The sequence below is a fragment of the Lynx rufus genome, unplaced genomic scaffold (assembly GCF_022079265.1).
Source record: "Lynx rufus isolate CCGP_SWC_20201006 ecotype Redwood Valley unplaced genomic scaffold, mLynRuf1.p SCAF_2, whole genome shotgun sequence".
NCBI lineage: Eukaryota > Metazoa > Chordata > Mammalia > Carnivora > Felidae > Lynx > Lynx rufus.
Window position 1 is genome coordinate 213732823 of NW_025814834.1, and position 26092 is coordinate 213758914.

Below are 26092 nucleotides of genomic sequence, written 5' to 3' on the forward strand. Positions count from 1 at the left end.
TTGGAAGCCCCCGAGTGCCACTCTCCCATGTCAGCCCCCCTTGCCACCAACCCTTTCCCACCCAATTCCAAGTAAACATTAGTTTGGGTTTTTAATCACATGCTTGCTCTTATCGTTTCACCACACATGCATGCATTTCTTCAGAACATACTGGTTAATCGGTCCTACTAGAGATCTTTACATAAGTGGAATCTGATGTATGTGTTCTTCTGCAAGTTTCTATTTTTGCCCAACAACATGCCTCTGAGATTCACTCATATTTCTGCCAGGTAGCTGTGGCACATTTATTTTCCCCACTGAATTGTAATCCGCTTGTGAATATACCACAGTCTACATATTCATTCCACTTCTGAGAAACACCCCCTTGAGGAGGAGGAACAACACTACAACCAGTCTTCTATCTGTTTCCGAGCACACATGAGCAAGAGATCCTTCCAGGGTACAGACCTAGAAGAAGTATGTTGCTGGGTTGTTGAGCATGCTTATACTCAACCTTACCATTTGTCAATTTTTTCCAAAGTGGTTGCCCCAATTTACAATTTGAATGGCAAGAAATTAGAGCTCTGCGGCTCATAGTCTCACTTCATTCTTGCCAGTCTGATAGGTGAGAAAAATGATACCTCCCTGGGTTTTAAAGACTCAAGTTTTCGGGCGCCTGGGTGGCTCAGTAGGTTAAGAGTCCGACTTCGGCTCGGGTCATGATCTAATGGTTCGTGGGTTCGAGCCCCGCGTCTGGCTGTGCTGATGGCTCAGAGCCTGGAGCCTACTTTGGATTCAGTGTCTCCCTCTCTCTGCCCCTTCCCTGTGTTCGCATCCACACTTTCTCTCTGATGTAAATAAACATTTAAAAAATTTTTTTAATAAAGCAAAAAAACAAAAGGCTTACGGGCAGAAATCTCCCTATCAGGAGCACCTGGCTGGCTCAGTGGGAAGAACATGCAACTCATCTTAGGGTAGTGAATTTAAGCTTCACACTGGGTACAGAAATTACTTAAATAAATAAAAACTTAAAAAAAAAGGGGGGGGAGGAGAAATTTAGCTACTATCGGGGCCAAATGATCCTTCGCTACTAAGCAATTTCATATTCCAGAATGAGCCAAACCCCTGAATCAAAAACAATGAACTTCATATGAAACCTTGGGTTTAAATAGCTCAGTTGCAACATATCAGATATGTTAGGAAAATGAAAAGTCTCCATCTTTTGTGCTCATGCAGTCACTTGTGTTTCATCTTTCCCTGCCCAGCCCCACCTCCTTTCCCTCACGCAAAATTTATGTAGAAATTGGCCCAGGCAAATATTGAAGTGTGTTTTTTAAGTCCCATGATAATATACGCTTGTATACTGACCTGACAGAGCACGGTTATAATAATCTCCAGAAAGAGTGAAGTGGGCGTACCCTTCAGGGCTAGTCCTTACATGCTGCAGAAAACTCAGGCCTGCAACGAAAGCAAATTTTACTACAGCGCTGGGGTGAGAACAACCAAAACTTTCTTTCACAGATTAAATCACAGTGAAGAGATGTCAGTCATAGCTGATACTGATGAAATCATAGGAAAGCACACCAAATTTTGAGATTTTGTTCATCTTGGGTTTTTGGCATGAATTCTGACTTAAAAAAACAAAAACAAACAAAAAAAAAACCACTGTGTTAAAATTTTATTTGTCATAGCTCCTGAGTTTCCTGGCACGCCTTTAAGTGTCGTGCCTCAGGCAAATACCACCTTTGTCTCCCTCTGGCCCCAGCCTTGGCACGCAGGTGTATCTGTGTTATTTCAAGTCTGCAGGAACATAAAAAACATACTTCTCCCTGAATATCTGAAAATCAGAAGGCAGGCTGATGAGAGCAGTTATGTCCTGATGAATATTAGCTCAAAATTTTAAGATTACCACAGAAAAATAAGGAGTAATTATTCCCTGCAGAAAAGACACTCAGTCAAAAATTCCAGCTGTTACTTTCAATCAAGTGGCCCTTGTGGTGCCTTGAAGCACAGGGAAAAGGAAGCCTCTCCAGTGTGTCAAAGGTTGAGCTCAATACCCAGGATGGAATTTTCCTTGAAGGGAAAAGAGGCTAGCAAGATCAAAACAACAGAATATTAAAAGGAAACACAGCGGTGAGATTTTTGGGTACTCTCCTCAGAAGCCCCATCTACCACCACCTGCAATGACACAATTTGGGATAGGGTCCTCGTACCCTTGTCACTTGCTAGTGAAAGACAGCTCTCAGGGCCCCATGGAGGACACTGAGGGAAGCATTCTCGTAAGACTGTGTGTTTTATTTTCAAACGTATATAAGGTAGAGCATTAGCTTTTAAATGTCTTTAAGAACAGTACTCACTCCAGTCTTTAGGTATATAAAAAGATAAACAAAATGAAGACACCAACAATGATTTAGGTAAAGCTGTTAATATAACAGAAATTTCATCAATGACAATTTCTATTATTCCCAAACTAGAGGCTGAAGGCCACATATGGCAAATAAATACACATTTCTTTAAAATAGAAATAATGAAAAACATATGTAAAACTATTATCTAAATTTCACCCATACGACTAAGGGGGGGTGGGGGGAGGATGAATATCATTTAAAAAAGGGGGGGTGCAAACGGCTTAGCAATCACTGCAAATCTTCAAGATGAATCTGAAAATCAGGACAACACTCACGGGAAAAGGTGAGCTCAGCCAGAGGAACGTCACAGTCCATGCAGTCATCGATGAAACAGATGCACACACTCTCAGCTTTCACCTCCACCCCAGAGATCAGCTGGGCTGCCACAGGCCCCTGGCTCTCGTGGCTATCAGCAGCCAGGGAAAGAGACTTCAGAGGTTCAGCATTCTTAAACAACCAACTTGCTGCCTTTTTCAGTTGGCCTTCGAAAAATGTAAAGGTGATCAGTTCAGCCAGTTCGCACAGCTACTCAAGCAACTCGTTGAGGAAACAGAGAAATAAAGTTCATAGGGACCTACTGGACAGCCCAAGGGAACCTTGTTCCCAGATGTACTCTTATAGACTTAAAGGGGGGGGGGGAACCTGGTGTGATGATAGCAATTCTATTTTTAGGTAAACAGAATGTACCCCCCTTGCACACCTTCCACTCAAGTTCACCACCTTTCATGATCCGGTTCAAAATGCCTCCAGAAGCCATCCCTCCTCTATTATGACATCCGTTGAAGGAGAGGAAAGGAAAAGACAGGATCCAAATTCTAGACGTCACTTAGTAGGGAAGTACGTAATCTTCACCATGTAGGGTTTTATTATATTATTATTATTATTACTATTACTATTATTATTTTAGCGAGCTCTATGCCCAATGTAGGGCTCCAACTCATGACCCTGATATCAAGAGTCACATGTTCTACGGACTGAGCCAGCCAGGCACCCCACTATGTAGCTTTGCACAGAATGATGTGCTACTATACTTCGTCTTTGCAACCGATCACAATTCCTTGCGAACAGACAGCTATGAGAAGTGCATGTGTGTGACACACGACTGTTAGATAACAGCCCTCTGAACATAACCAGATTGCTGAAGCTAAAAAGAAAAGGAAAGGAAAGCCATGCGACCCCATATTTATAAATTAGCAGAGACCAGTGCACAGAACAGGGGTGAGTGGTGAAGGGCATATGCTCTAGAGGAAGATGGCCTGGCTTCGGATTCCAGCACCTACTAGATGCTGGACCTTGGACAAGTTCCTCGATCTCTGCCCACAACACCCACAGACAAGGCTGCCATGAGGAGGAAACAAATGGGCACAAGTAAAGCTCTCCCAGGAGCAGAGCCCAGCGCGTACTGAAGGCTCTATTAACATTAGTCATTGTTATCTTTTTCGCAACTGATGGAACGACACCTTAGCTGCTAAAGAAATAAAAATTAACAAAAATCTAAAAAGCTCTTAGAAATTGAAAAGAAATGTTTTATTATTAAAGAAAGAGAAAAAAATAGACAATGTAAACACTAAGAGGTATTAAGCTAACCGAACTAGCTAACTAGAGCTACCGTCATTTGTCACAGAAGGAAAAAGATAACAGTTAATGCAAACAATCGTGCGGTGAGAGCAACGTTTTCACACGTAATTGGTCAGAGTGTCGCCTGGTACACAATGTTGCAGAAAAAGATCTGTCAATTTGAATAAAAAGCCCGAAAAATATATCTATAACCTTTGATCCAGGATTTATACTAGTAGGTCTCTCTACCAGGGAAATACTAAATAAAAGTTATAGACAAAAGTTCATACCAAAACCTATTTATTACAGAATTGTATACAAATATTGAAAGAATGAAAAACAAAAAACAGTTAAATAAATTAAAATATATCATTTGATCAATGCCAAAAAATCAATGTTTATAAATAACTTTAATGACATGGGAAGATGCTGCTGATATTAAGTATATCGCAATAATATTATAACTCAATAAAACCGTGTTGTAAAGAGGGCTATAAAATTGTATTTGCAATACAATCTGCCAACATACATGGTATTATATGTATATATACGTATGGGTACATGTAGTACGTGAAGAAACAGAAAAATGTACGTGTAAGTGTAGACTAGAAAAAACACAGCTTTTGCTGTATCTTCCTGTTTCAAGAGAAAGGACCACACACAGAGGGAGGTGGGAAGGAAATTATGTTGCAGTAGAAAGAACCCAGGCAGACTCAGCCCCTCACTAATAGGTGACCTGAAGCCAGTTAATTAATCTATCTGAGCCAGGTTCCTTATCGGAAATGGGATAATAATGGCCACCTGCAAGGCTATAAAAAATTCAACAAGAAAACACAGGACGAGGCACACGGGCACTCGGCGGTCGTGACTATCAGCATTGCCAGCGCCTCCACCAGCAGCAACAGCAGCTGACAGCATTAGAGCTCCCGCTGTGGGCCAGGCACTTCCCTTAAGTGCTCTGCATATAGCGCCTATTTGTATCAAACCTCCAAGGGAAGTGGTCTTACCCTCCTCTTACAGATAAGGAAGCACTGCTACCGAGAGGCTAAGTAACTTGCCCGAGTCGCTAACAGGTAACCAAAAAGCAGCAAAGTGAAAACCTGAAGCCAAGCATCGGTTCCAGGGCCCACATTCTCATCCACTAAGAAATACTGCTGCTCATTATCACTTCCAGCCCAAGATCATGGTCAGCCCAAAGAAAATCATGGAGGGGTTTCAAAACACAGTCCAGCCTTCCAAGCCACCTTGTGGGAGCAGGAGAGGCAGGGAATGAGAAGCAAGCTTATTATCCAGATGAACAGGTCATGGAAACCTGGGTGCAACTTACCTTGACAGACCAGAAGGGCTTTGCGGCAATCGTCCATGCTGAATCCCAGCTCCTGTAGTCTAGCCAGCTGTAACTCTAGGAAAAAGCGGGACATAATTTTTATAAATAAATTATATATATAATATAGTATATAATTAATCCACTAACTGAAGAAAAAAGAAAAGAATTCAGAAACGGGTGACAAAAACATTATATTTCTCTAGGCAAAAACGGGATCCTAACTGGAGCACCTTGAAATTTTTAAGAGTGTGTTCCCTGTATTGACTGTGTTTGTAAAAGCTTAAAACCGACATTTAGAATCATCCACATAGCTTTGGAGGAAAACTCAAGGTATAAAACTAAACCTTCGCATTATCTATAGAACTCTGGAAGAAATGGCAAAAGGGAAACTGGTGTCGGCTAGCACAGCTGGTTTGGGGTGTTGTATTTGTTCTTAAATTTTTAAAAGTTAGAGGATCATACTTACAATTACACTTAATGACATGTAATTATCCTCTGAACAATTTAATTGTGCAAAAGGAAATCTTGAAAGTTAACGAGAAGGGTAGACATTAGGAAGACTGAGTGGGTTGTACGGCTCGACACCTACCCAAGACAGGATCTAGGGTATGTCTCGTCCCTTCTCTGACTTCCTCTCCGGCTCGAGGCGCACCGGGAACGTGACTGCTAACGGAGCTGGCCTCCAAGGCCACTGCGTCGGGGCCGGCAGCATGGGCTTGCTCTGGGATGGATTTTGCGATGGCAAGAAACAGCTGAACGTCGTTATAGGAGAGTCTGATATCCAGGGCCTGTAACTGAATCTAACAAAATTGAAAGGACGTAAGTTTTTAAAGTTGCCTTTGCTTTTACGTCCACACCTCTTACAGGCAGAGTTCCTAATTCAAGTTCTAGAAGTCCCACAGACACTACACTAGTTTTCCATTTCAAAGACTGGGAAAATCTTGAAATTAAGCACCAAGAGCCATGAGGTAAGACATCTCTGCTGTGAGGTCAAATGCTCATAAAACTTCACTAAATAAAAACTATGAAGCTAGGAAAATTACTACAGCGATGATTTGCTTACAAGTATATTAATCATCAAAGCAGAGAATCAGAGAATGGCTGTGGGTGGGGGGACAGATTACCTGTAAGCAAAGTTCTGTTACTCCATTTTGCTTTGATCTACTTCATTTTTTAAAATTTCAACAACGAGCAGACCACTCAACAAAAATGATCTCCTTCTTCTTCCAACGTAACTTTAAATGAGTCAAGTTCCACACTCATACCTCTCGAAATCCAGTCTGCCTCAGAGAATGGCAACATAGCTACCATTGGTAAAAGCAATACAGATGCCAGCACAATCGGGACGTTGTGGTCTCACAGATCGTGAGATTGAACCCCGTGTCAGGTTCTGCACTGGCAGTGAGGAGCCTGCTTGGAACGCGCTCTCTCTCTCTGCCCTCCCCATTTCTCTCTCTGTCTCAAAATAAATACACATTAAACAACAACAACAGGATGCGCCTGCATGGCTCAGTTGGTTAAGTGTCCAACTCCTGATTTCAGCTCAGGTCATGATCTCACAGTTGGTGGGATGGAGCCTTGAGTCAGGTTCTGCGCCGACAGGGTGCAGGCTGAGCCTGCCTGAGATTCTCTGTCTGCCCATCTCCTCCTCATGCCTGCTCTCTCTCAAAACAAATAAATAAACATTAGCGGCTCCTGAGTGGCTCGGGCAGTTAAACATCCCGCTCCTGATTTCAGCTCTAGGCATGATCTCACAGTTTGTGAGACTGAGCCCTGTGTCAGGCTCTGTGCTGACAGTGTGGAGCCTGCTTGGGATTCTCTCTCTCTCCGTCTCTCTTTCTGCCTCACCCCTGCTTGTGTGCTCTCTCTCTCTCTCAAAATAAATCAACATGAAATAAATAAATAAATAAATAAATAAATAAACAAACATACATTTCAAAAAAAACACAAACCGGGATGACTGTTGGAATGTCTGGGGGTGGCATTTTGTTTATTCGCTATTTCAAATTTTTCTTTAAAGATAAAAAAATCAACACCGCTTTTCTCTATCCTTCAATCTCCCATGGTTCAGGCGGATTAATTAATCGTTCCTCCTCTGTCAAAGAAATCACACACTAACTTCTCAAGCCTTCCTTGCCTGCCTTTAGCCTCCCTCTCTTCAGCTCGCATCCTCACATTCCCACGCACCTTTGTTCTAGGGAGATCTCTCTCCGTTTTGCGTTAGCTGCACCCCTTCCGCTTCCAACTCTGCTACTGGCCAACGTGGCATGGTCTCCTCCTCTGCCTCCTGACATCCTGCCCCTCCGCTCAGACTCAGCCTACCTTCGGTTCCACCCGCAACCCAGATGCCTCCCTGTGTTGCGTTCTGCTTTCCATAAACTTTTATAAAACTTCAAGATTCTACCAATTAACAGCTCTTTTATTCTCCACGAGACTGAAAGATTTTCTAGGACAGAGACAATGTCTTATTTACTTTGTATTTGCTATAGTGAAAAAAAATGTGGAGTTCAGCAGAGTAAGTAAGTTGTGCGGGCTCAGGAATGTGTTTGAGAGTGTATCGATGTGTAGACAGATTTTTTATCATTACCTCTAAGATCGGTGGGAAATCTTCACTATTGAATGCATCCATCAATCCTGAACTGTTCTGATAAGAAGAATTCCCCACGAGTTCCACCTGAATTTGAACCGGATCAACAATTGAAAGAGCTGTATCATGTTCATTCCCTAGTCGGCATGAAAACACCTAGAGAACGAAATGCAATACAGTAAGAATTAATGTCTGATTTAGAAGAGTCTAAGCATCAACAGAAAAAAAAAGAAAACACTCTCTTGGTATCAATCAGCCCTGTGTTATCAAAAGACCCATAGCAACTGCTGAAATAGATACTGTCGAGAGTGAACCGGGGATTCTCACCCACTGCCAGGAGCACGTGAAACGGTTCACCCACATAAAAGGCAATTTACTGATACATGGCAAAAGACTTAAAAATCTCACACCCCTTGATCCAATAATTCTACTTCTTTCTAGGAACTAGCCTATGGAAATAATGCAAAATACATTTAAAAAAAAAAATCACCGAACCATTATTTCATAGTTAATAAAAAAAAAATTAAGAGCAACCTATATCATATCACATCTACTCAACGGAATATTTTGCGATCATTTAAAAGTAATAAAGGGGTGCTTGGGTGGCTCAGTAAGTTGAACTTCCGACTCTTAATTTCAGCTCAGGTCATGATCCCAGGGTCGTGGCTTCAAGCCCTGTGTCGGGCTCTGCGCTGAGTGTGGTACCTGCTTGAGATCCTCTCTCTCTCCCTCTGCCTCTCTTTCCTACTCACATTCTCTCTCAAAAATAAAATTAAAATAATAATAAAAGGGACAATTAAAAAGACCATGGCGGTGGGGGGCGGGGGGAGGGCCTAGGTGACTCAGTCGGTTAAGTGTACAACTCTTGGTTTCGGCTTGGGTCATGATCTCACAGTTCAATGAGTTTGAACCCCATGTCAAGCTCTGTGCTGATGGTGCAGAGCCTGCTTGGGATTCTCTCTCTCTTGCTCTCTCAAAATAAATAAACTTAAAAAAAAAAAAAAAAAGACCATATGGAATGTAGGAAGATAGTTACAACATGGATATGTGAACAAGCAGCCCAATCAAAATAATATTATGCCATGACTTTAAGGAAAGAAACACATCAAAATGTCCATAGAGATTCTATACAGAGGGATAGGTAATTTTTCTCTCCCCTCCCCCAAATTTTAGGTGATATACTTGTTGTTGCACAATTGAAAATAAATACATTAATTATTAAAGCTGGTGATGCATATATAAGGGCTCATTATATTAATCTGTTCACTTGTATATGTCTGAAATGTTCTACAATAAAATGTTTAACAATAAATATATTTATGGGGAGAGAGAAGGGAGAGACAACTCCCATTCTAGGACCAAATTATTTTTGTGCTTCAAGAACAGTACAGGAGAAAGCATTCGCGTTGGTCTCCCTTGCTTCTTCCCCTTTGTGGAGGGTGGGGGGCATTTTCTAGTGCTATTCTCCCCCAGTGATATACCAAAGGGGTCTTAAAATTCAGATCCAATTGTGCTGCTGCAGGAACAAAATTAAAAGGAATTTCCAGGAATCTCAAATATTTTGCCATATACTTCTTGTAAGACTTTGGAGCAAAAAAAGTTTCATTTTCCTCTTTTCTTCAGGGGCTCTGGCTACACAAAATGCAACTGTACCTGACAGTTCATTAATCAATCACCAACATTTTCCATTCAGAGCTGGTACTGGAATGGCTTAGAAAGCAGATGAACTACAATTTCATGATCAACTCACATCACTGGGAAGCTGGGAAGCACTAGACTATTGCAAACTAGCAACACATTTATACGGGGGGGGGGGGACACGAGGGGGAGGGAGGGAGGGGGAGGGGTGGGGGAGGGTGGGAGGGGGAGAGGGAGAGGGAGGAAACCTCAGTTTCCTTACATGAGAGAAACAAGTGATTGAGAAGTGAAATCTCTACCGGTTTTATTCAGCTACATCTGATGCAGGGGAAAAAAAGTACCATATGTTGCTGACGGTGAAAATAAGTTTTGTTCATTCAACTCTGAAACACCACGAGAAAGAACAGGGCATGAAAAGTTCAATCATAAAGGGAAAGGAAATGATGAGAAACCCAGACCAAATATTCCAATATTATAACAAGAGGAACGTCAGCTGAGATCAGTGAATTAAGAATACTTAATAGAAATAATAATGTGCCTCATTTCTCCTTCCGTCTCCAGAACCCCCGGCTTCAAGACAAGCAGAGCAGTTTATGCTGAATATTGCATCATGTAATTTTCAGGCTGCAAAGGCCACTCCAGTGCAAAGTATCTCCTTGGTGAGATTAAAGCAGAGCCTGAAGCAGCACTATTAGAGATTCACTCTGTGAGGTTATGTGTGACTCTTTAGAGAGTTCCTTTTACAGACTAGATGTTCCTAAAAGGATAATACATAAAATCCTTAACACCTTTTATAATGACCACAGAGCCCTAGGCCTTCAAAGACACAACAACTCGATGTGGGGAAGGGGACGTGAGGGCAATGAGGCCCACCTCCCCACCTTCACTCATTTGCCAAGGACTAGACCGCTAGAAGGAGTGAACACAGCAGGGGCCTAACAGGGTCATGGGGATGAGCAGAGTCTCCCTTAACTTCCTGAGGAAGGGAGGATGTCAGAGAAAGAGGTCAAGTCCCTCAGCACACGTACAGCCCGATGCTGGAGGACTGGATTCACACGTTAGAATAACCTGGTAGATTTGAGGACAAAACAAAGAAGAGGGCTAGAGTCCACCAACTCCACCAATCACTTCCCCTAATGAAAGCTGAGGAGCTACAATTCTCTTCCAGAGCCTTTTCTCTTAGGCCAAACCATTGAGTGTTTTGATCGACACGGAGACTTCTTACCTCGATGCCAAACAAACTCCCTGAAAAGGGGCGATCGACAAATCGGGGTTTATAGGTGAGCACTGTAGTGCCTTTGAGAATAATGGCGTTGGTATCGAAGCAGGACACATCTTCAACAACCACAAACTCCGTGCCTGGAAAAGACAGCATTGTCAACCAAGCAGAAGCTGGGAAGCTGCGAAGCATTAGACTATTGCAAACTAGCAACACATTTACACGGGGAGGGGGGAGGGGGACACGAGCCAGAAAGATTTGTTCCCAGGACATTCGTCGACCTTCTGCTTCACCACCATCCTGAACACAGTTTCTGTATCTGGCCAGGCCCAGCTCAGCCAACAGAACACTGCACAAGCAGAAAAGACCACGAGGCAGTTCCTTCTCTCTTTAGAATATATTTTTAAGCTGAGTCTCCTGAGAGGCCAGATCAGATATTCAGAAGCCCAGGAAATCGGCCCTTCTCCAAGCAGTGACCTGTTTTAAAATCCCAGGAAGGAGATTGACATGCTCATGTTGGTCAGCCAGTGTAAGGCGTGACATCATCCACATAGCTGTTCAAGTTGTTTACAAAGAATACACACGAATTTAAGGTAGATTTTTCCAAAATTACTAAAAGCAGACAACTTTCTACTCATTTGTACATGGCAAATTTACTTTTTATTTTCATCAAAAACCACATATAGATAGAACTTTTGAAACTCAATCCATCTACAATGCACTATGCCGGCCAGCTCCTTCCAAACCATTAAGCAGTAGCTGGGGTATGTCACCAACACAAGGTAAATACATGCAGATATACTAGAAGAGTTTACCAGCTAACAAAAACCACAGTAAATCTGTTTGTAAGGGAACATGTTCTTTTTGTAAGGGAAATAACAATCCCCTCACTTATTTACCATTTAAACAGAGATTTTCACATACCAAATTTGCCTGAACTCAGGAAGGCACATCTGTTGGAGCACTAAAGATCAAACAGAAAATTGAAGCCAGATTTAACACTGGGGGGAAAGACCACTGCCCAGGTGGCGCTCCAGCTGGGCACGGGTGATGGGCAAGCAGAGGAGAAGGCCCAGAAACCCTGCAATCCTGAGGGAGAGCAAGTAGTTCACAGCAGAAAATGGAGGTCAACAACTACGACACCTGCTGGGCTGTAGGAAAATGTGTTAAGTGCTGGGGCACCTGGGTGGCTCAGTAGGTGAAGCGTCCGGCTTCGGCTCAGGTCACAATCTCACGGGCCGTGAGTTCAAGCCCTGCCGGGCTCTGTGCTGACAGCTGGGAGCCTGGAGCTGCTTCGGATTCTGTCTCCCTCTCTACCTGCCCCTCCCCTACTTGCACACTCTCGCTCTCGCTCTCTCTCGTTTTCTCTCTCAAAAATAAATATTTAAAAACGAAAAAAAGTGTTCAAAAAAAAAAAAAGAAAATGTGTACGTGCTCACGTCAAAATACGGAAACAACAGAAAAATCATCCTCTAAGACACATACCGAGCCTAACATTCAGACTAAGAATCAGTGAGTGACTCACACCTATATAGGCTCACCTGTTACATTGACCTTGACCTCAAGATGCCTTTCTGTGGACACAGGAAGGGAAGACCGCTTGGTAACTACTCCACTTTTCACAGTTTTGGGGACGGCAGCAGATTCACTGCTAGAGTCACGGTGGCGGCGAGGAGGAGTAACATTAGTCTGTTTCTTAGTATCGCTGGGAGTGTGGAGAAAGTCGTGGACTAACAGCAGCCAGTCAAATATGAGAAACACGCGAAGGTCGTTGAGGACTACCGTAAAACAGGACGAGTCCTTCGTAGATCTGCAAGAAAACGACCCCAAAAATCACTCAGTCAGTCAATCAGTCAAATAGGAAAGGAGAAATGTATTTTACTAACTTACAAGTGTAGTACTCAGCTGGGGAAGGTGTTTTTCCAGTATTTTTTACATTGACCATTCTGACTGCAATAAACTCTGAACACCGGTTTAAGAAAATATTCGGTGTGTGTTTTCGAAAGCTAATCATGTTTTTATGCTATAAGAAAGCAGGATGGTGTGATCCAGCAGTTCTCAACGAGGGGTGACGTTGTTCCCCAGGAGACTTTTGGCCACCAATGTCTAGGGACATCTGTGACTGTCACGACGCAGGGTGGGGGCGGGGGGGGGGGTTGGTTTGCTATCAGCATCTAGTGGGCAGAGGCCAGGGCTGCTGCTAAACATCCCACAACAGGCAGGACGGCCCCACGACAAGGAAGTGCCCCAACCGAAAACGTCAATAGTGCCGAGGCTGAGAAATCCAGGTGGAGTAGAAAGCAGAGGCTTAAATCCAGTCACTTGTCCTGGCTAAGTCGCCCACCTTCTCCAAGCCTGTTTCCTCACTTACAAAATGAGAAATATCAACGCCGTAAAAGATAAAGCACCAGGCACATAACCGGTGTTCAGTAAATGGCAGCTGCCTTCCCTACAGGCTATTTCAAGAAGATCACTAAGGCACTCTTTGATGTCTCGGATCACTTCTTTATGAACACCAAATTTACATACTAGTACTAATTGCCCAGCTGGAACTAAAAAGAGAGCCCCGATCTTTTAGCCTGGGGAGGAGAACAAGTAAGATGACATTTATATGTGGGTATAACCAACCCCATGCGCTCTGGAAGTGGAGTTCGGGGTGGGGACGGAGAAAAACTGGCTTTGTAGCCCCCATTACCCCAAGTTCTCTGTTTGAGCTGAAAACCCAAGGACGACCCAGGCCTGGTCTCAAACCACAGTGTGGCCCTACCAGGATATTAGTAGGCAGAGATGGGTAAGACAGAAGGAAAGAGGGCTAGAGACACCTTTATATGGTTTTCTGGGTTGAACTTTGTTCCGTGAGCTCAAAAGCGAGTAGGGCTCTAGCTACTACATGTGCCTGGTTTCCTGCCTTTAAAGGGGGCTTCTACTCAGGAAAAGCAGATTCTGAGATGCTTTTAAGGCTGGCTTCTCTAGTCTCTGGTTTCTCCTAAACCTGGCTCACTGCCTCCAGAAAAAGGGCACAGTGATGCATGGCTCCCTCATACAGACACAGCATTTTTCACAGAAACACTTTACTCTTTTGTAATAGAGAAAAAATGTTGCCCTCAGTAAAATTTTTCCATCCCATTTTGAACACAGATCGTCAGAGCTATGCACTAACTGGAAAGCCAAAGTATGTCTGATCCCTTTTCTGGAAAATATTTCAAGCCTTTAAACACTGTGAAGTGATTTATATTTGACACACAAAATCCCAACAGAAGAGCAATTCTTCTTGAGACACAGAAAGCGTTCAAAAGTTCCAATCCAGAGAACATGTTAACCCCCTCCCTCACAATGGTATTTCTGTTCACAAGCTCCAAGGTAAGACTTTACTATGTGACCAAGAAATTATACACCTTCAGTATATAAACAGAGTAAGATTTCAAGGCTCCTTGTGTATTAAAAACATGATTGCTGAGACAAGGAGCTGACAGATTAGGCAGTCAGATCAATAATAACAGAGCAAATTCAAAAAGAAACTGTTTCTGCAGAAGAACCAAATATATGGAAACCTCCTGCTCAAATAAACCTCTTCAAACAAAAGAACCGCACATCACAGCCAGGTTAGCCTCTGAGACTGCAGGCAGCCAGCGGGATCAGTAGACACACACAGTGGCCGCACCCAGGGACTGTCAGAAGGGACACGGACGCTGAGATCAGAGGCACTGGTGTGAGTCCTGACCGCTTCACTCAGTCACTGTGTAACCTTGGAGAGGTGCTCGATGCTCTCCTAACCTCTATTGCTTCATCTGTAAAATGGGGCAGGAGTCACCCGCTTCCCAGACTTGCCAGGAGAATTTAAGTAAAGGCAGGGACAGTGCCTGGCTTACGGAAAGGCTCAGTAAGGGATGAGCACTCCTATTTCTAAGCATCCAAAAGATTCACGCAAAGGTTTGACTGTCTCCTTTGCTAGACTTTCTAGAGGTACATGGAGAGTGACCATGAACTCTTCCTAAAAGAAAGCTCAACCTGGGAACTCACTGCACATTGAAATGTCAGGCACATTCAAGCATATCAATATAAACATTGACAACGTGTGTGTGTGTGTGTGTGTGTGTGTGTGTGTGTGTGTGTGTGTGTTTCCCAGCCTTTTACTTACTGGTTTTTATTTACAACATACCTGATAACATCAAGCACTAATAGAATAAAACTGACATTGCTTCCAAAGGTCTCCTTTTGGATTCTCATTGGATGACTTTTTTGTTTTTGTTTTTGAGAGAGAAAGAGACAGAGCGCAAGTGGGGCTGAGGCAGAGAGAGAGAGGGAGGGAGGGAGACATCGAATCCAAAGCAGGCTCCAGGCTCTGAACTGTCAGCTCAGAGCCCGACGCGGGGCTTGAACTCACAAACCGTGAGATCACGGCCTGAGCTGAAGTCGGACGCTTAACTGACTGAGCCACCCAGGCACCCCTACATTGGACGATTTTAGGTCAAACCTAATTTTTCAGTTTCTGGGTCTATCCCCACTTAGTCATAAAATTTTACAGTAGGTCATAAAATAACACGGCTACATCAGTAATAATACTAAGAGCTGTCAACTGTATGCAGCGTGCCAGGATTGTCCTTAGTTCCCGCCTCTGCCCTGCGAGGTGGGTATGGTCACCCTTTTCTATCTTATAGACAGTCGCAGCTTAAAGTGGTTGAACTTGTCCAAGGACACACAGCTAGAAGGTGGTAGATCAAGGTCTTCAGTCCGGAGCTGTACAATTCCAAAACATGTACTCATTCCACACACACCACTGCCTAGCATAATACTGGGAAGAAAAACATCATCTACTTCAAAGAGGCTAAAGTCCTTTTAAGTGGAGAAGTGAGTTAGCGAGACTCGCACAGATCAATTAATAATGCAAGTCAAAATCACCTATCTTTCTATAATGTCTATGGACCAGAAGTCTTTTACCCCCTTAACCAAGCGTAATGTCTTCTTTCCTCAATTCACTTTACCCATTAAAACAGTCTACAGCTTACAAGGAGGTTGATTTAAAGACTCTGGTTTAATTCTAAACTTTTTTTTTTTTTTTTTTTTTAAGGCAACAGAGACATCTTTTGGCCAATAAATGAAACTGCAAGGTTACAGGATTAGTAAATTAATCTGTGAGTTGTACTGGGGAGCCATTATCTATCTTGTCCGTGATTCCTCAGTCCTTTGATGCTCTAAAGCTGACACAAGTCTTGGCCCACTGCCCACAAAAGGGAATTTCTCGATAAAGAAAAGGCAGGGTCAGGGTCTGGATCCACTACCTGAAATGTAGTTCGATCTGAATGGATCCCTGGGCAGTGCTGCTGTTCCTGGAAGGCTGAAAAATACAGCTGAATACATTTGTCATGCCGGGACTGGCCTTCTGCCCAGCATAGCGGGTGTCAAAAGCCATCATGGAATGGGAAACCAAGTTAATGGACTTGGTTTGGTTGGAAAAGCTTTCATAGAGCAGTTTACATTTCTTGAAGTCAAATCTAAAAGGGAAAAAGCAGACAAGATGTTACACTCTTCCAGTTTACAAAATTACCTAAGTTCAAGACAACAGAACAAAATCCTAAGTATACCTGAGTTCAGTGAAGGAGAGAAACTTTCACTGATTTTGTTACCAGACTCCTCAAAACAGATGTAGTGTCGTTGTGCCCTGTCTCTTACTTTCCATTTCCAGGAAGATGACCTTGTCCACGGGGACTCCGTGAGGAAGAACACCACCTAGTATACTCGGGGTGCATTAACATTCTTGTTTCTGACCCTAAGTCTGAGAAGGCTGTATATGTGTAACAATCCCCAAAGGACGTCAAGGGTCCCTTGAAACCATCCCCTGTCAACTCCTAGCCTGCCTGTGGGATTCTCTCTCCACAGTCTGCCGAATTTTTATATAACCACTACAGCTTCCTGGAAACAATCAGAACAAATTAATACTCTTCATACAGAGAAATAATGCAACTGGTCCACCAAGAGGAAGTGCATTTGGGACCATCTTTTTTTTCTTTTCTTTTCAGTAACAGAGAAAGCTGCAATAATCCAATTCATAATTTATTCAGTACCATCATGACATTCTGTGCAGAATTACTTCATTTTGTAAAAAACTAAGGATGTAGCCAACCATCAGAAAAGAACTGCTAGCTCACAAGACAATCTGGGACCCAAGCCTTCGTTATACCATGTTTCGTTCAACTGAGTCTGATACAGGCCAGGATGGATTCTCGAGGAAAGACAAAGGAAAAAAAAAGTGTTTCAGTAGGGAAATTTCTAGCTTTGAAGTCCTGTTTTCAAATACTGAACCACTTTTCCAGCCATATGATCTTACGCTAGATAAAAATTCCATCTGGAAAATAGAAGATCTGCCCAACCTCAAATGGTTGTCAAGAGATCAAAATGAAAAGTTTATCAAGTGTGAAAATACAACTCAGTCTTAAAGGCTCTACACCAGTAACCATAAATTCTTGGTCTGCCCAGACCGCGCAAGTGAAACACTAAGAGAATCGCTAGGCAGAACACAGCCTCCTAAGGGCAGCCCAGTGGCTCTTCAGCTTCGGGATGCTTCCAAGTGAAAAGATGGGCCCAGTATTGTCAAAGCTTTCAACTTCTCAAAAGAGGTTGAAATCCAGACTTTTTACGTGAAGTCCCCCACTTCTGAAAGGTTGGCCAGTGAGGCAGCCATCAGTGCTGCTCGCCCAAGAGCTCTGGGTCTCCCCTATTCCCCTATGGCAGACACCACTTCTGAGTCCTCTGCACTTTGTGGGACCACGTTCTAACCCATGAGCTCTGCAGAGCACTTGACTGCAGTTCAAAGCCACTCTGGGCTCTTGTTTTTCTCGTTGGCACAACAAGATGCCGGCTGCTCTGTCGGCCACGGTGACTGCAGGAGCAGAGCAGCAGGAGGGCCACAATGGACACACAGCATCAGGAGAAAAACGACTTCGCTTTTCTAAGTCACTAGTATGTCCACATGTCTGTCACGTGGTAGACATGTGGTAGTTTTTACCCCCTGTGGTAGTTTTTATTGATTATTATTGTTTAAGCTATTGATAACATACCATGGCAGCAAGATTATATTAGGAATATACCATAATACAACTTTCTCCATCGAAGCCTTACACCTTACGATTCCCTAGGCTATCTGGAATGTTCCCCTCCCTCACCCCTCCTTGCAACTCAGCTACAACTGAGATGGCTTTTCTGTCCCTCCCAGTACATATACAAATAGCGCACTATGTTAAAGGTTAATCTACAAATATCATGAGCGACATTACTGAGCTTTCTGGAACTGTGGTTCTACAGTTAAATACTTTTAAAGCACAGTAGATTTGGGAAATAGGGTGGATGGGAGGTACAAGCTTCCAGTTATGGAATGAAGAAGTCACAGGGATCGGAAGGAAGTACGGCACAGGGAATATAGTCACGGTATTGTAATAATGTCGTATGGGTGACAGGTGGTGGCTACACCTGTGGTGAGCACAGCATAACTTACAGAGAAGCTGAATCCCTATGCCGTAGACCTGAAACTCAGGGAACATAGTATGTCAACCATACAATATTTTTAAACACTACTGACATTAAAACGAAACAACAAAATCAGTAGATCCTCAGGAAACCAAAGGCTAGCACTATTTCTGAAGCTCTTTCAAATTTATCAGTTTCAGTACCAGGTGTGGGCCTGTCTTTGCTAATAAAGCAACGAATTTAAACTTTTAAAAAGCACCGTGCACCACCTCTGGCCACTCGGCTCTGTGCTAAAGCGAAACAGGTGTATTGTTTGTAACGCCGTTACTGTGATGTTAGTCACTAGTAGCAGAATGGTACCATTAAAGCCATACCTGGCTAAGGACCCAGCACTTTCTTTTCCTTTCGGATCTTTCAGCTCCAGACTTACATTCACCATATCGATGAGGAAACACATGCACGTGTACACTTCTCCACTGAGAACAGTCTGCAAGAGGAAAATGCCAGTCTGAAAAGGGGGTTAATATGTCAAGACATTCATTTGCTTCTTGCCCCATCTCTTCTCTGCAGGTGAGCTGGAGGTGGCCATCGGCTGAGGCTGCCAAAGTTAAGAGTTATGGGACGGCGCGAGGTCTCACTCACGTGAATTCTTGGGTCTTGTAAATCGTAAGGCCGCATAAATTCCTCTATGGGCTCACCGAGGTTGTTCTCCAATAAACCACGGATCAGCTTGTATTTGTACAAATCCAGGGAGCAGTGGACTGAGGAGAGGTTGCCGTGGATAGATATGTCTGGCACAGTGTGACTTATTTCTCTAAGAAAAGAAAAAAAGGTCACTTTGGCAAACAAACCACTAACTTAACACGGACAAAGCTCACCCCCAAATATAAGAGCTAAAGTGTACCCACCTACATTATCAACCAGTTAATTTCTAACTTCCAATAATAAAAATTTCCTGTGGCTTCAAATAAAGCAAGTTAGCACAACTGAGTATCATGCTTGGCAACAAAAAGCCCCTTTTCTCCCAAAATATGCATTTCAAAAGTCCCCAAATCTTCCATGAGTTAGCTAAGTACTCTATTAAATATGGAAAAATCGCATGAGACTCAGAAAGAGTTTAAACATTTCAGTTGGGAAAGTAATAAAGAAATGGCAAGCTCTTTTTTTTTTTTTTTTTTTTTTAGAAGCGGCAAGCTCTGCAATCAACTCTTCAGATTTCATGATAACTAAAGGCAGAAACCAGTGTTTCACAATGAACCCAGATGGGACATCAGGATGAAATCTGGATCCATTACTTGTCTCTACTGAGATGGGCAGGAGTACAGTTGGGATGCCCGGGTCAGGGGCTGGTACAGCTCATGCCAACCCCGAATAGCTTTTTCCCTGCCTTCCCAACCTGCCCATGGTGCAGTGGGCATCATGGACCCTGCAGAGTCCACCATGTTCTGAGTACATAGAGGACCAGAATTTAAAGTAGAAGAGGAATATAAAAAATTACTTTGTCTGCAGAGGAAAACCTACATATGTTAAAGACCAGTGATGCAATCCACAAAGAAAAGCTGGAAAGGCTCCCCAGTGCGCCCCCACCCCCACCGGATTCCTGTTTCTGTGGTGCAAGCAGCTGCTAGGATATCTTACATTGAGTTGTCACCTTCTATTGGGACTAACAGTACAACCCTCTGCACATAAACGCTGATGGAAGTGGGTAAAGTTTACATAATCCGAGTAACAAAGCACATTTTTTTTGGAAAGCATCACTCGAAAAGAAAACGAGGTGTTCGATTTCTAGATAAGGAAGCTCCTCGTAAGACTGCTAAGCCAGTAAAACCAAAGAGAGCCCTGCCAACCATAACTGAGCGCCAGCCAGGGAGCACTTGAATAACAAATACGAACGAAATGTAAAAATCCCAGAGAGAGCAGCTGACCTGTATCATTAATCCAGAGAGAAACAAAAAAAGTGACATTAAATGACTCACCCAAACCCGAGAACCGTGAAGGGAGCGGCCAAAGAGGGATTAAAATCACACTCGCCGCAAGTAACGAGACTGCTTTTCAAAATGCTACACATGAGAACCTCTTCCATTACTTTACAGCCTCATCTTTGCCTGTGGTTGAAACACAAGCATTGCTGCTTTCTCCAAAATCAATGCCCCAAACGGACACGCATCACGTGCTGTGTGCAGCAGCCCCAGGCTGTGCACGTGGCCTGGGTCCCCACCAGGGGACCTGGTTCACAGACACCTGAGAGTCAGGCTCTGGAGGTCTCAGGTGGAGTGTGGGAACATTTATTTCCAAGATGCTTCCCAGACCCTCCCACGGAAGTAATGGCAACTGAAGCAATGCTCTGAACTGCAGACATGAGCATCCTGTGTTTGAGGCCAATTAAAAGGTAAATTAGAGTCAGTGCTTTAGCCTTTCTGGAGTCCTTTCAAATTGCTTACTGGAGTGAAATGGGCAGAACCGCATCTCCACTGTTATTCTGATTAAATGGAGCTCCAGGGTAAGTAGCAACAACAGGTCCAGAATCTACTGTGCTTGGGACATATAATCCAGATGTCACCACTTCCAAAATACCTTCTCTGCCATCACTACCTCCCTACCTCTGCCAAAATCCACGTTACATCTGTGCCCCTTCGCCTTTGTTTCCAAGGCCATGGGGCAATCCTGTAACACAATTTATAACACTGAATCAAACACTAAATTAGAGTCACCTATGTGCCTTCTATCCCTGTATCAACAGAATGTAAACTCCACAACGACAGAAGGTTTTTCTTTGCGTTAGCGTAGCCCTCGTGTCTAGAACATTGAGCAGTGACTCAATAACCATCTGTTACATAGAAGAAATAAGTAAATACCTATCTCTTCCAGACTTACCTTCACAGCGCCGACTTCCAAGTTATTAAGACTTTACCTAGGACAGACAGTTACTCAGATGTAAACCACTCACTTGTCCAAATTCCTTTCCACCTGCAATTTCAGCCTACAAGGCTCAGTGAGGAGACTCCCTCCCGTCTGCCGCACAAAATAGGAAGGGAAGATCAGATCTCCACTGCTGTCGTCTGAGGCCTTAGAATACTCTCGTGGACGTCTCTCTGCGGCAAAGATGTCCATGTCTTGCAGATCCACGACAATGCAATCCAGCAGGCAGACGTGGTCTTCTACGTGGACCCAAGGGAAGAGGGAGAATGAAGAAAATAACACCCAAAAGGACTGGCCCTGAATAAAAACTAAAAAGCTAAAGGAAGTTCACTCTGTCTTTAGATGACAGAATCTAAAATGTTCAGAACTGCCAGCTTCAAAAAACTGACGTCCGGAGGTCTTCACCTGGCACCAAGACCTCCCCATGCGACACTCCGTGTGCTAGATACTTCCCGTCTGCTCCTCCCCTTCCGCATCACGTACATATTGTGCCACATCCCTTCAGCGTCTCGCTACTGTCCCGAGACACTAGCTGAGCTCAAAGGGTTTATGACTGAAATGATTTGACAGCCATCCCTCCCAAGGACATCCTACAGGGGTGGGGTCTCATGTAGAGATAGTGTCACCCAAAAGGCTTACAAAATTGTCCAGCACCAGAATTCTTTTCTCAAACAAGTATGTAACCACTTCCGCTACCAGTGATCTAATCCAAATCACCGTCATTCTCGCCTGGCCCACCAGAAACTCCCCTCCAGTACACCTACACCATTCCCCTTCTGGCCTTCACAAAACCACTCTGCCCACAAAATACCTGAGTAATCCTTAAAAAAATAAACGAGACCGTAACATTCTGTTCTTTCTATGCTTTAATGACTATGTTGAATCCAAAGTTGTTTCTGCAAAACTCCCCCCTAAATCCCTATAAAACCCTGCATAAGCCCACTGCCTACTTTTCCAACCTCATCTCAAGCCATTCTCCACCCTGCTCCTGAAGCCTCAGGCTCACTGGCCTTTGCCTCCCCAAAAACTGCTAAGCCCCTTGCTATCTGAACGGCACCACCCTCCCCTCTCGATCTCGACTGGGTCCTCTCGGTTCTTCCCTCCTGCACCATTCCGTCTTTCCCATAACATCTTACTCTGTCAACACTTAGATGCTTGCTTAGTGCCTTTCTCATCTCCTGCGCATGGTGGCAGGAACCATGTCCAACAGAACAAAATTATAACATCAGCATTCAGCCCACACTAAATATATCAGTTCTTGATTTTTTACTATTTTGATAACTATGTGAAAGAGATAAAAGTGGAACTGATCAGGTAGAAGGGGGTAGAGAAAGGAACAGAGGGCTTCAGAGACCCCCTAGGGTCATCACGGAATCCTAAGGATACACAGAAGCAGCTCGAAAACCACGACTTTAATCCCATCTTCATCATAAAGAAATTCTAGAAACAGCAAATCAGGAGGAGAAATACTGTTCAGAGACAGATCTTACCAACCACCTCGAAAGCATCCCAAATCACTTCTTAGAGGCACTCAAGCTGGCCCTCCTCCTAACCACCACTGTCCTCACAGCAACACCAGGTGGTAACAAGTGCTGAGCCGCACTGTGCATGTGCCCCCTCCACGCTCTACACGCATCACGGGGAGAAAGCGGCAGACCGTATCACGTGGGTTAAGGATTTGGGCTCTGGAGTCAGACAGCCTAAGTTCACAGTCCAACTCCAATATCCACACAACCGAGGCCAAGCTAAGCTACTCAATCTCTCTAAGCCTTTTGCTCCCTCACGTGTAAAATGAGGATAAAAATGAAACTCCACAGGGGTGCTATGGGGGTGAAATGCAACGATTTACGAAAGAATGTGCCGTGCGATCTGGCACACACTAAGTGTTCAACAGCCAGCACTGTGATGAGGACTGTGATAACCTCGTTTCTTTAATCACCAACGCAACCATAAACCACCTTCCTGTCGCCTCTAGGACCACAGGGGACTACAGGGAGCAGTACCTAGCACGGTCAGTCCTTGCATGTAACAAAAGACATGCAACAGCCTCGTCAGCTAGCGTCCCACATTCTCTCAAAGCCCAATCACACTGAACTGACTTTGTGGGAATCACATTCGGTTTCCCTCTCTGACTCCTTAGAGCACCATCTCACTTATCCTATCCATCACCCACCCAGAATACATCCCAAAACCGAAAGGGGCACCTGGCTGTCTCAGTCGGAGGAACATATGACTCTTGATCTGGGGGTCATGAGTTCAAGCCCCATGTTGGGTGTAGAGATGGCTTAAATTAGAGAATAAAAATTAAGGGTGCCTGGGTGGCTCAGCTGGTTAAGCATCCAACTCTCCATTTCAGCTCAGGTGACGATCTCACAGTTTGTGGGATCGAGTCGCACATCAGGCTTTGCACCGACAGCGCGGAGCCTGCTTGGGATTCTCTCTCTCTGCCCCTTCCCTGTGCTTGCTCTCTCGCTCTCTCTCAAAAGAAATAAACTTAAAATACATACATACACACATAAATAAAATTTTTTAAAACTTAAAAATAAATAAAAAAAATAAAAAACCCAAGGCCAAACTACATCAAAATAAAAAGTTCTGCCCTGGAAAGGAAATAATCAACAAAACCAAAAGGCAGCCTCCTGGATGGGAGAAGATATTTGCAAATGACATATCCAATAAAGGGTTAGTATCCAAAACATATAAAGAACTTCTACAAAACAGCCACAAAACCCAAATAACCCAATTAAAAAATGGGCCAAGATTTCTCCAAACAAGACATGCACATGGCCAACAGACACATGAAAAGATGTTCAATACCATTCATCATCAGGGAAATGCAAATCAGAACCACGATGAGATATCGCCTCACACCTGTCAGAATGGCTAAACTAAAAAACACAAACAACAGGTGTTGGCGAGGATGTGGAGAAAGGGGAGCCCTCAAGCTTGGTAGAATACAAACTGGTGCAGCCACTGTAGAAGACAGTATGGAGGTTTCTCAAAAAGCTAAAAATAAAACTACCCCATGGTCCAGTAATCCTGCTACTGGGTATTTACCCAAAAAAACACAAAGACACTAATTCAAAGGGATACAGGCACCCCGAGTTTTATAGCAGCATTATTTACAATAGCCAAGTTATGGAAGTAGCCCAAGAATCCACCAACTGATGAATGGATAAAGAGGTGGTATATATACAATGGAATATTATTCGGCCATAAAAAAAAGATTGCAATCTTGCCATTTGTGACAACATGGATGGAGGTACAGAGTATTGGCTAACCTAAGTAAAGTAAGTCAGCCAGAGAAAGACAAATACCATAGATTTCACTCCTATGTGGAATTTAAGAAACAAACAAGCAAAGGAAAAAAGAAAAAGAAAGAGAGAGAGGGAGAGACAAGATAAGAAACAGACTCAACTATAGAGAACAAACCGATGGTTACCAGAGGGGAGGTGGTGGGGGGATGAGTGAAAGAGGTGATGAGGATTAAGGAGGGCACTTGTGATGAGCACAGGGCCACGTACGGAAATGCTGACTCACTATACCATACACCTGAAAGTAACAGAACCCTGTTAACTATACTGGAATTAAAATGGGAAAAAAAAAAATTAAATTGAATTTTTAATAAAAACCAAAAGGCCAAAACCAGGCTCTCCTCTGGAATGACCAATTCTTTTGTTTTTTTAATGTTTTTTTATTTTTGAGACAGAGAGAGACAGAGCGTGAGCACGGGAGGGGCAGAGAGAGAGCGAGACACAGAATCCAAAGGAGGCTCCAGGCTCTGAGCTGTCAGCACAGAGCCTGATGTGGGGCTCGAACTCACAAACCGCGAGATCATGACCTGAGCCGAAGTCGGACGCTTAACCAACTGAGCCACCCAGGCGCCCCTGGAATGACTAACTTTTAAAATCTAGAGAACACCAATAACTGGATGGTTCATGTCTTTGCAAAATTGTTGTTTATAGTATCTGTTGTTACCTAATTCACACTAATATTTTTTAAGAGTTCTCTGGGGGTTTTTTAGAATTAAACAGAATAATATTTACGTAGGAAAAGGATAATGTCCAGACAGTGACTTGCAAGGATGTGTCTAAGGAATCGTTCCAGCTATACTATCATCTTCTTGTGTCAACTACCCTGACCCAGAAGAAAAAGTCCTAAGAGGCCATCTAAATCCCTTTATTCACACTGTGTCTTGCTAATTGAACTGTACTGTAGAAGTCACCCCAGTGCTAAAATCTGCATCCTAAGATTCTTAAGCTTTCTAAAGCAAAAGCAAAATCAGAGTATCACTAAAGACCCGCGATCTCTGATGCACACACCCCCCACCCCCCCACCCCCCAGGTACCTGCCACAGTCCCGTGAATTCCCCCACCTTTCTCCTCTCTTACCAGGACTACCAGGAACCCGGCCGGTGGAGGGTGTGGCTTGCTGTCCTTGCTGCTTGGCCGAGGTACTCGGCACAGACTCATTCCTCAGGCTGCCTGCACTCACTCCAGCAGGAGGCATCATAAACAGCCCCTCGGAATGGGTTCCCTTCGGGTCCTCTGCACTTGTCGTTTTCCTCAAACTGTGTTTGGGGGTACCCGTTGGGGAAGCTGAAGGCACAGACTCCTGGGAAGAAACAAAATAAAACTAGAAGGCAGGAACAGGGGTGACTATTTATCTTTACTCTCCTGGAAGTCCTATTCCAGTCGCTGGGCTCTTCAAAGACTCTGTGACACCTGACACTTTCCAAGCACCCCCCAGCTTCCAGAAACGAAAGGAGTAAGAGGCTCGTGGCATTCCCTGCCACACGTAATTCTTTGCAGAGGTGTTACTTATAATTCAATACCTGTTGAAAACTATAGCAATCTTGCAGGAATGTATTATCTTTTGGCTTAAGATGCTAACTGTTGGTGGTTTAGCCTTAGGTCAAACACAGCACAGAGAAAGCAGACCTCTCAGCCATATATGTTGTTGCTTCGCTGGAGGGGAGGAGCTCTTTATTCTAAGAA

At 43.7% G+C, this 26092-nt stretch overlaps 1 protein-coding gene across 5 annotated transcripts in view; it reads right to left on the reverse strand.

Annotated features, from left to right (window-relative positions):
- The window catches only part of VPS13D (vacuolar protein sorting 13 homolog D), a 258372-nt gene that overhangs the window by 168237 nt on the left and 64043 nt on the right, over positions 1-26092 (reverse strand). For all 5 annotated transcript variants that reach the window (XM_047083004.1, XM_047083003.1, XM_047083002.1 and 2 more), the window contains exons 26-37: positions 25487-25709; positions 21124-21334; positions 18819-18990; positions 18551-18663; positions 15995-16207; positions 12257-12525; positions 10722-10855; positions 7859-8014; positions 5861-6071; positions 5272-5346; positions 2663-2869; positions 1348-1437 (exon numbers count right to left, since the gene is read on the reverse strand). In XM_047083004.1, coding sequence (XP_046938960.1) covers positions 1348-1437; positions 2663-2869; positions 5272-5346; positions 5861-6071; positions 7859-8014; positions 10722-10855; positions 12257-12525; positions 15995-16207; positions 18551-18663; positions 18819-18990; positions 21124-21334; positions 25487-25709 — 2074 coding nt within the window. The remainder of the gene's footprint in view (positions 1-1347; positions 1438-2662; positions 2870-5271; positions 5347-5860; positions 6072-7858; positions 8015-10721; positions 10856-12256; positions 12526-15994; positions 16208-18550; positions 18664-18818; positions 18991-21123; positions 21335-25486; positions 25710-26092) is intronic.